General features: G+C 39.1%; 1 protein-coding gene across 14 annotated transcripts in view; it reads right to left on the minus strand.

Annotated features, from left to right (window-relative positions):
- Positions 1 to 12,401, minus strand: part of LOC103464756 (eukaryotic translation initiation factor 4 gamma 3) — a 57,372-nt gene extending 44,971 nt beyond the window's left edge. For 9 of the 14 annotated variants that reach the window (XM_008409091.1, XM_008409090.1, XM_008409097.1 and 6 more), the window contains exon 1: positions 11,807 to 12,400. In XM_008409091.1, coding sequence (XP_008407313.1) covers positions 11,807 to 11,961 — 155 coding nt within the window. In that variant the 5' untranslated portion in view covers positions 11,962 to 12,400. Of the gene's footprint in view, positions 1 to 11,790 lie in introns of all 14 variants that reach the window. The other 5 variants (XM_008409098.2, XM_008409082.2, XM_008409092.2 and 2 more) reach the window with 3 other exon arrangements.
- Between the last annotated feature and the right edge of the window lie 632 nt (positions 12,402 to 13,033).

Below are 13,033 nucleotides of genomic sequence, written 5' to 3' on the forward strand. Positions count from 1 at the left end.
CAACTGAACTCTAGAGGGGGAATTGAAATCCTGAAAGCCTGATTCCTTAAGGATTCACGCAGCCTGCATCATCCAAGAAATGCAGCATTGCAAGTAATGAAAAATGACTATTTATGACTCACAGTTAGAAAAATAAGTCATGATAAAGGAAACGCTGTCAAACATTGCAGTTTCAGCACCCTCAACGTGTGGGTTTTAKTTGTATTTGACAGCGTAAACATATGACAGGACTTTAAACTGTTGTCTGAAAAAAATCAATCAATAAAAATAACGTTTCTTGWCTGTTCCATTGAATAAAAAATACAAATCAGCAACGGAATAACATTAACAATCGGTTCTATTTGGRAAGGGCATTTATTGTATGGCTTATCATTTATCATGATATATTTCTTATAATAATTGTGATTTATCATCATGATAAATTTCAATTAATGATTTTAAGCCCCTCCTCCCGTCAAAAAATATATATCTGCAGCAATGTTGGTTTTGCCGTTTTCTCTTATTTTTTTATTGAGAGAATAAATAAATTATTACAGTAACCACAATTACTATGTGTGGAAAGTGATGCAAATCCCGCTTCTTTATGTGACTGGTGCCCTGAAGAAGCGCAGTATTGGTATTTGTGGAGCTGGGATTGCTTTCCCATGCAGTCAGAGTTATTGGCACAATAGTACCAGAAGATATCGCGATAGAACCAAGTCCAGGTCTCCCACTCCTAAGCTCTATACTACCAYTGGCTGGCAGCAATAGCTGTGACAACAGGCCATAAACCRTAGAGCTGAAGGTGAACCCAGGTTAAACCTGTCCTGAACAGGTGCGCCTCCACCTGCGATCCAGGCGCTGAYACAAGCAGGAAAAGCAGATGCAAAAACGATCAGAGGAGGTAAGATGAGGTGAAGAAATCCAGGACAAAACCCCCCCAAAAAAATAAAAACAGGACTTTCTTCCAGTCGCAGCCAAATGGCTCGAAGCCAGCATGCAGATTTCTGTTTTCTCCAAAGGAAAAACACCKGCAGTCATGCAGAATGCATCACATTTTTATACGCTGAGCTCTAGATCTCCAACATATGACATTCTGAGGAAACTGTATTCCACAGAAGAGTATATAAGCAAAAAGAGGCAGATTTTACCTCCCGCCCCCAAWTTTTTATTTTTTTGCACCCATTCAGAGAATTGCTTAGCTTTCTCATCTGTAGCAGAGTTCTTTCAATATTAAAAGCMACTCTGGATTCCTATTTCCTACAGTTTCAGAACAAACAGATCAAAACTGAGATAAATTCCCCCTTCACCACCGCAGAACGAATACTTTCTGCCATAAGTATAAATATTTATTGTGCAATATGTGCAATTATGGGCTCTTGAAGGATAAAGCAGTATCCTAACACAAGATCAAATGTCTTGCGGTGAAACATCATCTCAATCAGGCCCTTCTTGAGGCTGACCGAGTAACCAGAAAGAGGCAGATGCTTCATAGATAAATGCAGCACATGCAAGTCAAAACCAATYTGAATGAGAAACAAAATAACTGGGTTTGRGTCTGTTTAGGTTCTGCAGGGAGTAAAAAGACAAGCATAAAGTTAAAACGCTCTAGTACTGCTAAAACAATCTGCAACTTATCAATACTACAAAAAAAAAGATTAGTGACTGACATTTTGAGACATGGATGTCAAAAATAAATTAAATTTCATGGTTATAAGGTATTGAGGAAACRGTAACCTCGTCACCTTGCAGAGCATTAAAACTCACATTAAGAATTTGCCTTCTTACAGCCAGAAAATGTAGCGGAAAACTGTTGTAAACTTGCTAAAAAGCTTAAAAGATGCTGTCACATTGTTTCCCTTTCTTGCCATGTATGGTGGCATATTGAAAAACATCTATCCCCGTTCTAATTGTGAGGAAATGAAGGGATTTTGTGGAACATAAAGTCACATCTGAAGTGTCATCTGATGCACTCCCATGGTGTACAAATCACCACAGTGCTCRTCTGCGTCAATATGGACGAGGCATGGGYGATATGACYGTCTTAGATTGTTAATGATTACAAAATGTCGACTGACTGCCAAGAGAGAAATCATGAGATCAGTTATACGGAACCTTTTATGCACTGCAGTTCCAAGCTTTGACACTTCAGTTTCATTTTCCTCCCTTTTCCTCAACTTTAAACAACTTTTTGAATACTGGTTGTAATTATTCACATAAAGGTAGTATATCAGTAATCTAGTCAACAGAAGAAAACAAATTCTTATCAAAACTATATTTAGTGGACGTGTTACGATGCATCCCAGAGATATTTAATTCACCAAAGAGAACCAAGTCTWATAAGCAGTTGTACTTTGGCTTTTGTACGGGCACATGGAAATATGTTTTTTTTTTCTTCCCACTGCTTTCAAATAGGACAGCCCTGCAGCTGCTGCTAGTTAGAGGCCAACGGTGACTCAATCAAATGTAGCTGGACACCTGCACACATGGTCTGGTTTTCTGTCTTTAACTGGTTACCAGCAGATCAGCTTTATTGAGATACCAACAGGGTGTGATTACATTCGAAAAGACATRTAAAAATAATAAGAGTTTATGCTTCCATCGATAGTCAACTTCACAATAAAAGCCTTATCCAGGTGCAAAAATCTTTGAAATTTAAATAGCATGAGGCTAATGAAAACCAGCCAGAGTATGTTTGTGAGAAAGTGATAAAAATTACCACCACTTACTAGCCTTGAAACTAGTAAGTGGTAGCTATTGTGAAAAACTTTAATAMATTTTTTCACAAAAAACATGATAAAAATAAAACTTTCACACTGTTACATAAGTGTTATGTAGACATGTTAAATTTTAAAAGAGTGTTATTGTTCTGTTTGAAATTAACATGAAACTGTCAACTGCATAATAAGGCGATGCTTGAGAATTCCWATGTCATTTYGTCTTTCTAAGCCACTGAACAAAAAGTGACTATAAAGTATTGCGACGAATGTACAAAAAATTCTGCAACGAGGGTTTCGAGTGATGGAAACTCAAAGATTTACCAACTGTGACTCCAAACATCCCATAATCATCCTCACAAATAACCTGAGGATAACATTTAGATACCGTAGYTTACACACCAAATTTGAGGATTGACAAACTAATGTGCACTCCTTTTTMATTTTTCAAAAATCATAAAGTAGCTTCAACCACTCCTCCATGTCCCCTTACCCCCCAGTGACACATAAGCCTTGGTTAGGAGAGTAAAGCTGCTGTAGCTCATGCTTCATCATTAGCTTACTGTAAAGCCACTTAAGTGCTGAGTATGTGGGAGAGGGAGAAAGGAAAAGACATGAGGAAATATAGCCTTACAGACAGCAGGGGTGTGATCAGGAGGATGATACTGCGTGATAAACTGTAATCTGCCATTGCTGAATAAATAAATAATTTAGGGGTGTAAAGTTWACAGCCTAGTAACTAAATAAATCATACATGGAGACCAGGAAAATTAAGCAAAAAAGGGTCAGAGTGAGAGGTGAGATATTTCTGCCGACTTGGCTTATCCATCCAAACGTCACTTAAATTAAGGGGTGCTATCTACAATATCATAACTTTACACATATGCAGCTTCTTTATTTAGAGAGGGGGGCTGGAGGAATTGTTATATCTCATATAACTATGGTCCAAGTTTTGCACACACCTTATGGAAAATGCAGTATTATGTTTGAATGAGCAGATGTACCTGGAACTGCCAGTGCTGCACAGAGCTTTAAGTGGAGGTACAGGAAGTGAGTGGAGACAGCCCAGATGGTGCAGATACAAACGTTTCTTTCCCCTGCAGGCTCACTGGCCACTTACAGTAACACACACACACACAGTGTGTATTTGTGTGAAGCAAAACTCACAAAGCTCTCACTGCCTGTCTGCTGTTGCTGAGACTGCTYTTTCACTACAGTATGAACAATGGATGGATGAATGGTGGCTCAACACAAGCAAACYAGATCTTAACGGTTCTAGATGGCTGCAACACAAACTATAAGCAATTTTTAGAAAAGTTAGGGGAAAAGTTGAGCAGAGATTCAGTACAAAACAAATRCATGCTTCCTTAAAGACTTATGGGAACGATATGAATTCAAACCATGAGGAACTCCAGAAAGTCAAAAAACATTAAAAGGAAATGCAACAACMTCAACAGCTGGTTAGTACATCAGAATATGGCTGAATCAATTAATCATATTAACATGATTAAATGACTAGCTAAATAATTGACAACTAATCAATTAATTGTTAACTGATGTATTCAGGCTCAAAAAAGACCATTCAATGAAAACAAGATATTCAGAACAAAAATTAAGATAAAACTGTGCAAAAATATAGAGTTTGCTGTAAATATGTTTTAGCCAAAACTTCTCAAGTGACATAGCTTTAGTTCCACTTGGTTCAGTTACACTAAAGGAATGTTGCGGTATTGWATTTTAAATGTTTATTTTCTTAATTTTAAAAAGGAACATAAACCTTTGTTTATTTGCATATTTTTATGCATTTCTAATATTGCATTAAAAATGGTTAAATGAAAATTCTGTGGAATGTGCCATTTTTTTATTCAAATAATCGTCACAATAATGAATTAATTGATAACTGGAATAATCATTAGTTACAGCTCTACCTCAGACACAATCATACTTTCATTTATTACATGAAGTGTTATTTCCCTATAAGTATAAAACTGCTAATAATGTTATGTTGAAGAATTAGCTCATTGCTTTCTGAGGAAAAGTGAACTATACAACTGCTGATGAGACAAGCAGGGCAAACACAAAAGCAAAAGAAGGAGCAACTTCCCTCTTTTGGGCTACAGTGACAGCAGCATGATGGGGAGGTTCGATTTCTTCTACTCTTTGGATAACGTGACATCCTTTCATCCATAAGACCTGAATATCTCACCGAGTGACACACATGACCAAAATGGGAGAGCAAGATGCTGAAGCCTCTAGGCTGGGTCAGGAAATGTCTGAAAAGAGATTTTTCAAAGATTTTATGGATGAAATGTGTGCGACTCTCGACAGACCAGATGGATGGGCCTGCGGCTGGATCAGTCACAGGCACAGAACTCCACTTCAAGTCATATGCAAGCAAGGTGGAGGTGTGGTAAAGTACTGCTGTGGGCTGGTATTATTAAAGATGAGCTAGTTGAACCTTTTTGGGTTGCAGATGGGCTCGGAATCAAATCCCAAACCTACTGCCAGTTTGTAGAAGATACTTTTTTCAAGCAGTTGGTTAGGAAGAAGTCTGCATCTTTCAAAAAGAATGATTTTTATGCTGGACAATGCTTCTTCACATGTATCCAAGTACTCCTCCACAGGACTAGCCAGTAAAGCCATAACATATTAAGAAGGTATGACATGTCCACCTTCCTCACCTGACCTGAACCCAATTGAGAACTGGTGAAGAAAAACAGTCCACCTCTCTGAACAATGTCTGAGAAGCTGTCGTTGCTGCTGCATGAAGAGTCAACCGTCGACAAATCAAGAAACTGGTCAATGGAATGCTTATTACTGATACTGGAAAGAGGCGTGGCTGTACTGGTTACTGATTATTTTTAATGTCAAAAATGCTTATTTGAACATTTTTGAGTCGTTTATAGTTCTCATTTAAACAGATGAAAATATGAAAAGTTAGAGTGGAAAATGTGTTTTCCATGTAGCTGCATAATAATTCTGCACAATAGCGGCTCAATAACTGTGCACATAAAAACATTCTCCTAACAAAGCCAAAACCTCACTTTTACCTTCTTAAACATTCATGTTTGAGATTTAGTTGCTCCTTTTGGATTAACCAGGTGAATTGTTGTTGGTGATTACTAAAAATAATCATCCAGCATAAGACTTTCCTTATAGTTGTGCACATAGTGTTGTTATGGTGTATAAAGTAAAATGACAAAGTTTATTACACCTAAGTCAACGCTTTATAAGCCACTTTCCTTCAAGCTTGTTAGAGTATGTTTCTACCAACTTTGCACATCTAAAACAGACATTTCTGGCCATTCTTCTTCATTCAGATTGGATGGAGACAACCAGTGAACAACAGCCACTGAGTCACATAAATTTATTTCTTGAACATAAATTTCAACTTTGGTCCAAGCTCATAATTTTCACTACCTGTTTTTTTCTTTTCCCCTCTGTCACAATAAACCAGGCTTAGTTCTATTCTTGATTTTCTTGAGGACCAGAGTTGGGAGACACTCCTCTCTGCTTTAATATAATTTTTTTTTCAGATTTTCATTACAGGATCATTATTCTTCTACACAGATTGAAAATTGTGGGGTTAATGCAGCGATAAATAAATAATTTGAAGGGGTGCGACTACATTAGCAAGGCACTGTACATCCTGTTCTGGTCAGCAGGGGTGCACAACAAAACCGTACTGACTGTTCTTGACAGGGAAAGGTTCAGATTGAACACGTCAAGAGTTATTGGGTTATCACATTCACAAACCCTAATTTACTCAAGTTGTATATCTTTGTGCTGCAGGAGGAAATCTCCCTGATAAAAAGATGCACACTCAACAGAGACTGAAGCTCTCTCGCAGTGTTTTAAGAATATGGGAAAAGATTTCGCAGTAGCACTGGGGAGATTCTATCCTAGCTGCCAATAAATAAATAAAATTGGCTAGGGTCTTCAAGGCAAAAGAAACAAATAGTGCCGTCATTTAAAAGAATCACAAACTAAGGATATTTACTATAAAACTTTCAGCAGCAACAACACAAAAGGTAATTATTCTAAATACTGTGCAAAAGAAAGAACTGTCGGTATGCAGGTTGTCTTCATCAGCCCACTCCCTCCCTGGAAAGAACAGCYCTGCATGCTGGCTCATCTCAACTCAGCAGTTTATTTATAACAGCCCACAGTGAGTATGCTCATGAGAATATTCCGTCGTGCAGACTGCATACACCTGTCCCGAAATGCAGGAATACACTGTTGTACGAKCGACCAGCTGGTTATAARCACAGCAAAGCTGCACAACTGCAAAGGTAGGATTACAGTTCACTGATTGTTACTGGAAAAGGTCCATTTGTGCAAACATCTGGTCTTTGCTCCAACCATATATATAAGGAACTTTGCAAACTTGCAAAGCAGAAAGTGACAAAAAGGCGGAAACCCTTTTGAAGTCAGATGAACCCACTGGACCATGAATGTGAAAACTGARGGGATGCCAGAKGAAAAGACCAGGGGCAGTTGGGGGAAAAGCCTGCAGTTTTCTCAGCTGGGACAGCAGAGTGGTGAGGTAAACTATGGGGGGATGGAAGGAAATGAGAGGGGGGGCCTCGGCAAGCTGGGTGACCTGGGCTTTTGTTGGCAGATGGTGGGAAGCACCACCTTGGCCTCTCACTTCGAATGCTAAGCAGCAGCGCTTTTGTCTGGCAGGCGCAGCAGCAGACGCATGCGCCGGGTGTTTCTCGGACAACCAGGAACAGACACGAACTGTGTGTCCACACACACATGCCACGCAGCACCGCYGTGCCTCTGTAAACCTCCACACATCTCAGGACTCCGCAAACACACACATTCTCCAAGCAGGAATTCCCATATGCCAGGAGCCCCCCTGACCAGACGCAGAGCAGCACGCTCCCACACTCCTGACCTCAGAGGCCGAGGCGGAGCAAGAGGTCAGATGAGCAGCAACTCTCCGAGGGACACGTTCCTCGAAATTTGAAAATTTTATTYGAGACAAGGCTAATAACACAGRGAACACACACCTATARAATTTCTCAGCAGAAATKTGCTTATTTTAATAGCMATTATGTTAATTTGCTGTTCATWCAATTCCTTTTTATGATTTATGGTGTCATGTAGTATTAAAACTCAAAACTAAGAATTAATCAATAGCATCAAATGCACAGCCTAAAACTACCACGTACACCAATTTCTAAATCTGCAATGCTGACAATGCTATAAATTTTTTWAAATCATGTATTTACTGATTGTCTGGCTTTTGTCCATGACCCTTAAAAGTTGCATGTAGTCAAGTACAATTTAGGGGTGTCCCAATCTGATACAGATATCAGAAATCAAGTAGTTTAAATRACTTAAGATGATTATTTTAGGTAGGTACGGGTAAATGAATCAGATGTTCTGATAGCTAATGTTGTTTACTATTGTTCTCTGTTTGAAAAATATCATCTGACCAAGCMTTCTTTAACATCCACATTACAAAATAAGTAACAAAACTACCGTATTTTCCGCACTATAAGGCGCACCTAAAAACCTTCAATTTCCTCAAAAGCCGACAGTGCGCCTTATAACCCGGTGCCCCTTAAATTTGCACCAATATTGAGCCACAACAGGTCTAGCAACTACGGTAAGCAGCCGCAGACTTCATTTTCCCCCGTAGAAGTAGAAGTGCGCGGTGCATGCTGGGATAGTTGTCAAAACGCGGGTTTGTTAATAAAGTTTGATAATACATTTAAAGCCAGGGGGGAGAGGCGGGGGAAAGGAGACAGAGACTGCGGCAGCAGCGTGTCGGTTGGTCTGTGTTACCCAGATAGTTGGGCACAATATTGCAACACCAACACTGTGAGTGAATCAATGACAGGGGCAGCCTACTATATAAAGTACTCGGGGAACACTTCTTTACAAATGTGGATGTGTAATAATAGAGTACAGCACAAACTGGCAACCCAAACTGAAGCGTCTATTCTATGCGCCTTATAATGCAGTGCGCCTTATATGTGAAAAAAGTTTTAAAATAGGCCATTCATTGAAGGTGCGCCTTATAATCCGGTGCGCCTTATAGTGCGTAAAATACGGTATGTATGATTCATGCTGATATTGTATTATTAAGTAAAAAAGTTGTATGGGGACACTCAAAGTACAAAAACCCCAGAGGGCTCTGCATGGTCGGGCCAAACCGCCGAAATCAGTTCTCATTGTCGCAGTTGCATGATAAAAATTGCATAATTTTCTTCTCAGCCTCGTGTCATCTGCCCCTTTTTTTGTCAACCATTTTGGTGAATGTTTTCCCCCTCCTTTGCATGCGAAACTAGTCAGGATTTCGGGGGGGTGTTTGCTTATGTGGAAAATAGCACCAATAACTCAACTTCAAGAAGCCTTAGTTTCAGCCACAAAGCTGGATGGATAGTTTTAAGTAACAACTGTATTAGGCTGTAAGGAAGGACGTACTGATGGACCAAAACGTWAAATTTTAACAACTGCCTTTGTTCTCGCCCAATGCTGCAGGTGACTGTCCCAACAATGTCTTTTCTTTTTTTGGGCTTACGGTAAAATGGAAAATAAAATGAGATGTTGCAATAAATCAATTATTTCCTCCTCTGAAGGAACTTGTGAACTCGTAATGGTGGTTTCCTGTCTGTCATGACTGATGGTGTTGACTATACTCTTGTAAACCTCAAATATGGAAAAACACCATAGGAACTCGGCTTGGTGTGTCTTGTGGACTTTGAAGGTGTGTCTGAAAACAAATKTCCCGAAAGCACGTGACATCAGATTTACGGTTCAACTTCGGTCTGACTATGCAAGGCGCCTAAATGATGGGTGTTCAGCCATTGTCCTGCTCCAATACAGCTGATTCAAATTGTCCAACTTCCTCTGCATGTCAAAGTATTCCAGAGRCCTGCCAATGAGCCATCATTTGACTCAGGAGTGATGAACTAAAACATGCAGGACACCAGCCCTTGAGAACTGACTTTTGATAGCACAGCCCTAAATAATTTCACTTACAAATAGTGCACAATGAGAATCTGCTTATGAAAACTGAACAAATTGATTAAAAATTGGATAAATGTACATTATACTTCTAGAAATTTGGAGTCCTATTTACAGTTATTAAATGGTCCTARACACCATGATTCCAACTGTGCTCTTTACAGCTGGACTAGTGGCTGTAAAACCCATGTCCACCTAAAGCTAGAGGTGAAGCAATCAGGCTTTTCCTAACTTAAAATCAATGTTTTTTAATATATTTTGTCTGTTAATTTTAATAAACACAAGATTCTTTAAGAGTTAAAAGAACAAACTGAAAAGATTACAAGATTATCCGCAGTTATTCATCAAAGCATATCTCTAAYCTTTGTCTGATTCTTATTAAATTCAAATGGTTGACTAAGATATATGTTGATCAATGCATTTATATAGTAAGGAAAACATTTTTGTTTTCAATATTTGACAAACTGACCACCGACCAGAGCCTATCAAAAGAAGATTATCRGATTTCAATCTCTGATCGTCTAGTTCATCTCTTGATATGTAAATGGTTCAAAGCACATGAGGGTGTGGGATACTATCTACAAATTGAGAATACATCAACTTTTGTTATAYGTGATGTGGTACTGCAAATAAAGTTCCTAAAGGATTACCAAGTATCTATTTGTATTTTTCTTTGACTACTAATTCCACAGTCATAAATTGTTAAACAGTCTACAAATTTGTAGAAACAAAAAAAAGGTAACTGATATAGAATTTAAGATAAAAAAAAGAGAACATTTTTCCACCTCAGCATGGTAGACAGTTATATTCATAGCATACTCAGCAGCTGTGCTTTGATACCCCTAAAGTTCAACTGAAAGTAGGTTAGGAAGATTTAACAGTCATTTCAAACACCTTGAGTGAAAACAAAGACAAGATACACCAGAAAAAGCATTTTTGTTCACTCAGATAACCTTCCAGCAACTCCAAAACATTACATAATTGCATATTGAACTCTCAGCAGCTGTGGGCTTTGCCCTGGYACSRGCTATACCCTGGTACTCACTGCCCTTGGAGAAATAAGAAACTTGGTGGCTGTGATTGTGGGTGGCAAGGAATCAGGTCGAGATATCACAAGTTGTCAAATCACAAATACACGTGGTTTTGCCAGCAGCAAGCAGAACACATACATYTAATCCTCTCATACTCACACAAACACTACTGATACCACGCCGTGAATAAAACARGAGGTGACACAACAACGGTGACTTGACTCAACCAAAAGCAGGCTTGGGTAATGTTAGGCCACCACTGAGCTAACTGAAAGGTAACTGCAATAGGAAGACAATTTTATAGCAATAAAAGCTAAGCACCCGGGAACATACAGCAAGTGTTTTTTAAAGTTCTCAATCGGTAGTACTTAAACAGTTCAAAGTGAGGAGAGGTAGATCTGTGGTTTTGTATGACCGCTTTCAAGAGCCACTTTATGACCCATTCAAGAGCTCCTCTGGATTTAACATATCTAAACAATTCCTAAAGTGCAGGCCTAGTGCTAGCCGGTATTAGCTCAATTACACAAAAAAAAAAAAAAAAAAAAAAACTCCAGTCAAGGCGCTCAAATGGATGGAGCCCATCGGCTATGCGATGTAGCATCCTCTGACCTGAACACTTGCCAAACACAGGGTCTGCCTTTGCTTTATCTTTGGCCGCATAGGCGCTTTAATACGGCTGAAACATATTGCTAGTTTATGAGCGTTGAACAAAGCCGGTAACCGGTGCGAGCAACCTGTGCTGGAGCTTTACTATATCCCATTATGCGCATTATTAAAAAATAAAATAAAAACCGAGGTTACAGCTCGGAGATTGGCATATCTAGACACATAAATAAGAAAATGTACAAAACAGCGCCAACTACTTAAAATCAACATGATATTTGTTAGCTAGGACAACCGGCTTGATTAGCTAACATTAGCACACTTAGCTGGCTAATTGTACCCTCCCCTCCCAGCTGCCTCCAACTGAAACCATCATCCCACATCCAACCACTACAATCTTCCAATAATCAAATCCCCTTGTCAGATGTTGTCAGAGAACAGAGTAAGATGCATATATATGATCCAGTTTGTGTTACCCATGTGAAAGGATACGAAGAYGGTGGTACAGCGCCCGGCTGAGGAGCTGTTTGGGCTCCCGATAGAGCGGAGGTCAGGGTAGCCCGCAGTTGGCTCGACGAAGAGGGGCCACTTCCAGGTCCGCTAACTGCGACAGCGGTCTTATTGACCACTTTCGGTGGCAAACTCATCGCAAAAAAAGGAAAAAAAAAAAAAATCAAAAACAATACACTAATAAATACTGATGCAAACAAAGCTTAGCTTGCATTCATAGAGCAAGCGTAGCTGATCCTGAAGCAGGCCCCAAATCCCTTTAACGAACTGGGATAACGAAGCTCGAATAGCAACACAAACGTCTTTTTTCATGGAAAGTCGCTGTTCGGATCAGCGGTGCTATTCATGGGGACGGTTGGGAGGTTTAGCCTCCCTCGTCCGTCCGGAACCGCTGCGGATCCGGCTCGGTTCGTTTCTTAAAAATGAAACAATCGCCGCGGTCTTCTTCCTCCCTCGGCGATTTACCTTTTCTTCTCGGCAATTATGTTTTCTATCATTTTTTTTCTCACAGAGATGGGAGACTTCGCCAACATGGCGTTGCGGCCGCTTTCAGCAGTCCGGGCAGGACAGATGATTCGGCAATTCTCGGCCAGTTACGGAGTCGCTCGGCTAATCAACTAACCTTCAATCAAACACATCGCCTCATGTTCACAAAACCTGGTTGTTTCATATTAATGCYGTTATTGTCCATTGTTTGTAATTAGCAAATGAAATACTTAATAAAATKTGATTTTAATGTATTTAAAAGCGTCAGTAACACAAAAATTACAATATCGTGTGACCACAGTTATGCACCATGTTATATACTTACGTCTTGTAATTTCTAAGTTTATACGAATCATAAATACATAAACARTATATAAATAGATGAATAAATAAATAAATAGCCACAAGCTACTGAAATACTAATTGAGTGCCGCTTTGTCAGTTACAATTTAACACGAACGTGTTGTCAGCGCCATCTAYCGTTCAAATTCAAGACTTGCGTCTACAAAATAATAGTTCCTACTGAAGATAAACTATAGGTTTATATCAATAAATTAAAATGTCATCTAATTGATTTGGGAAATTCGAATCTAAACAAAAACTTGTTTGTATTTGAAAAATAATTACCGTTTTTATTTCATTCAGGTARTTTATTATGGTTTCAAGCCAATGAGACCCAAGTTCAGTTACTCAAATAATTAGATTGCATAAAGTTAAAAGGAC

Source organism: Poecilia reticulata, linkage group LG5 (genome assembly GCF_000633615.1).
Source record: "Poecilia reticulata strain Guanapo linkage group LG5, Guppy_female_1.0+MT, whole genome shotgun sequence".
NCBI classification, from domain to species: Eukaryota; Metazoa; Chordata; class Actinopteri; order Cyprinodontiformes; family Poeciliidae; genus Poecilia; species Poecilia reticulata.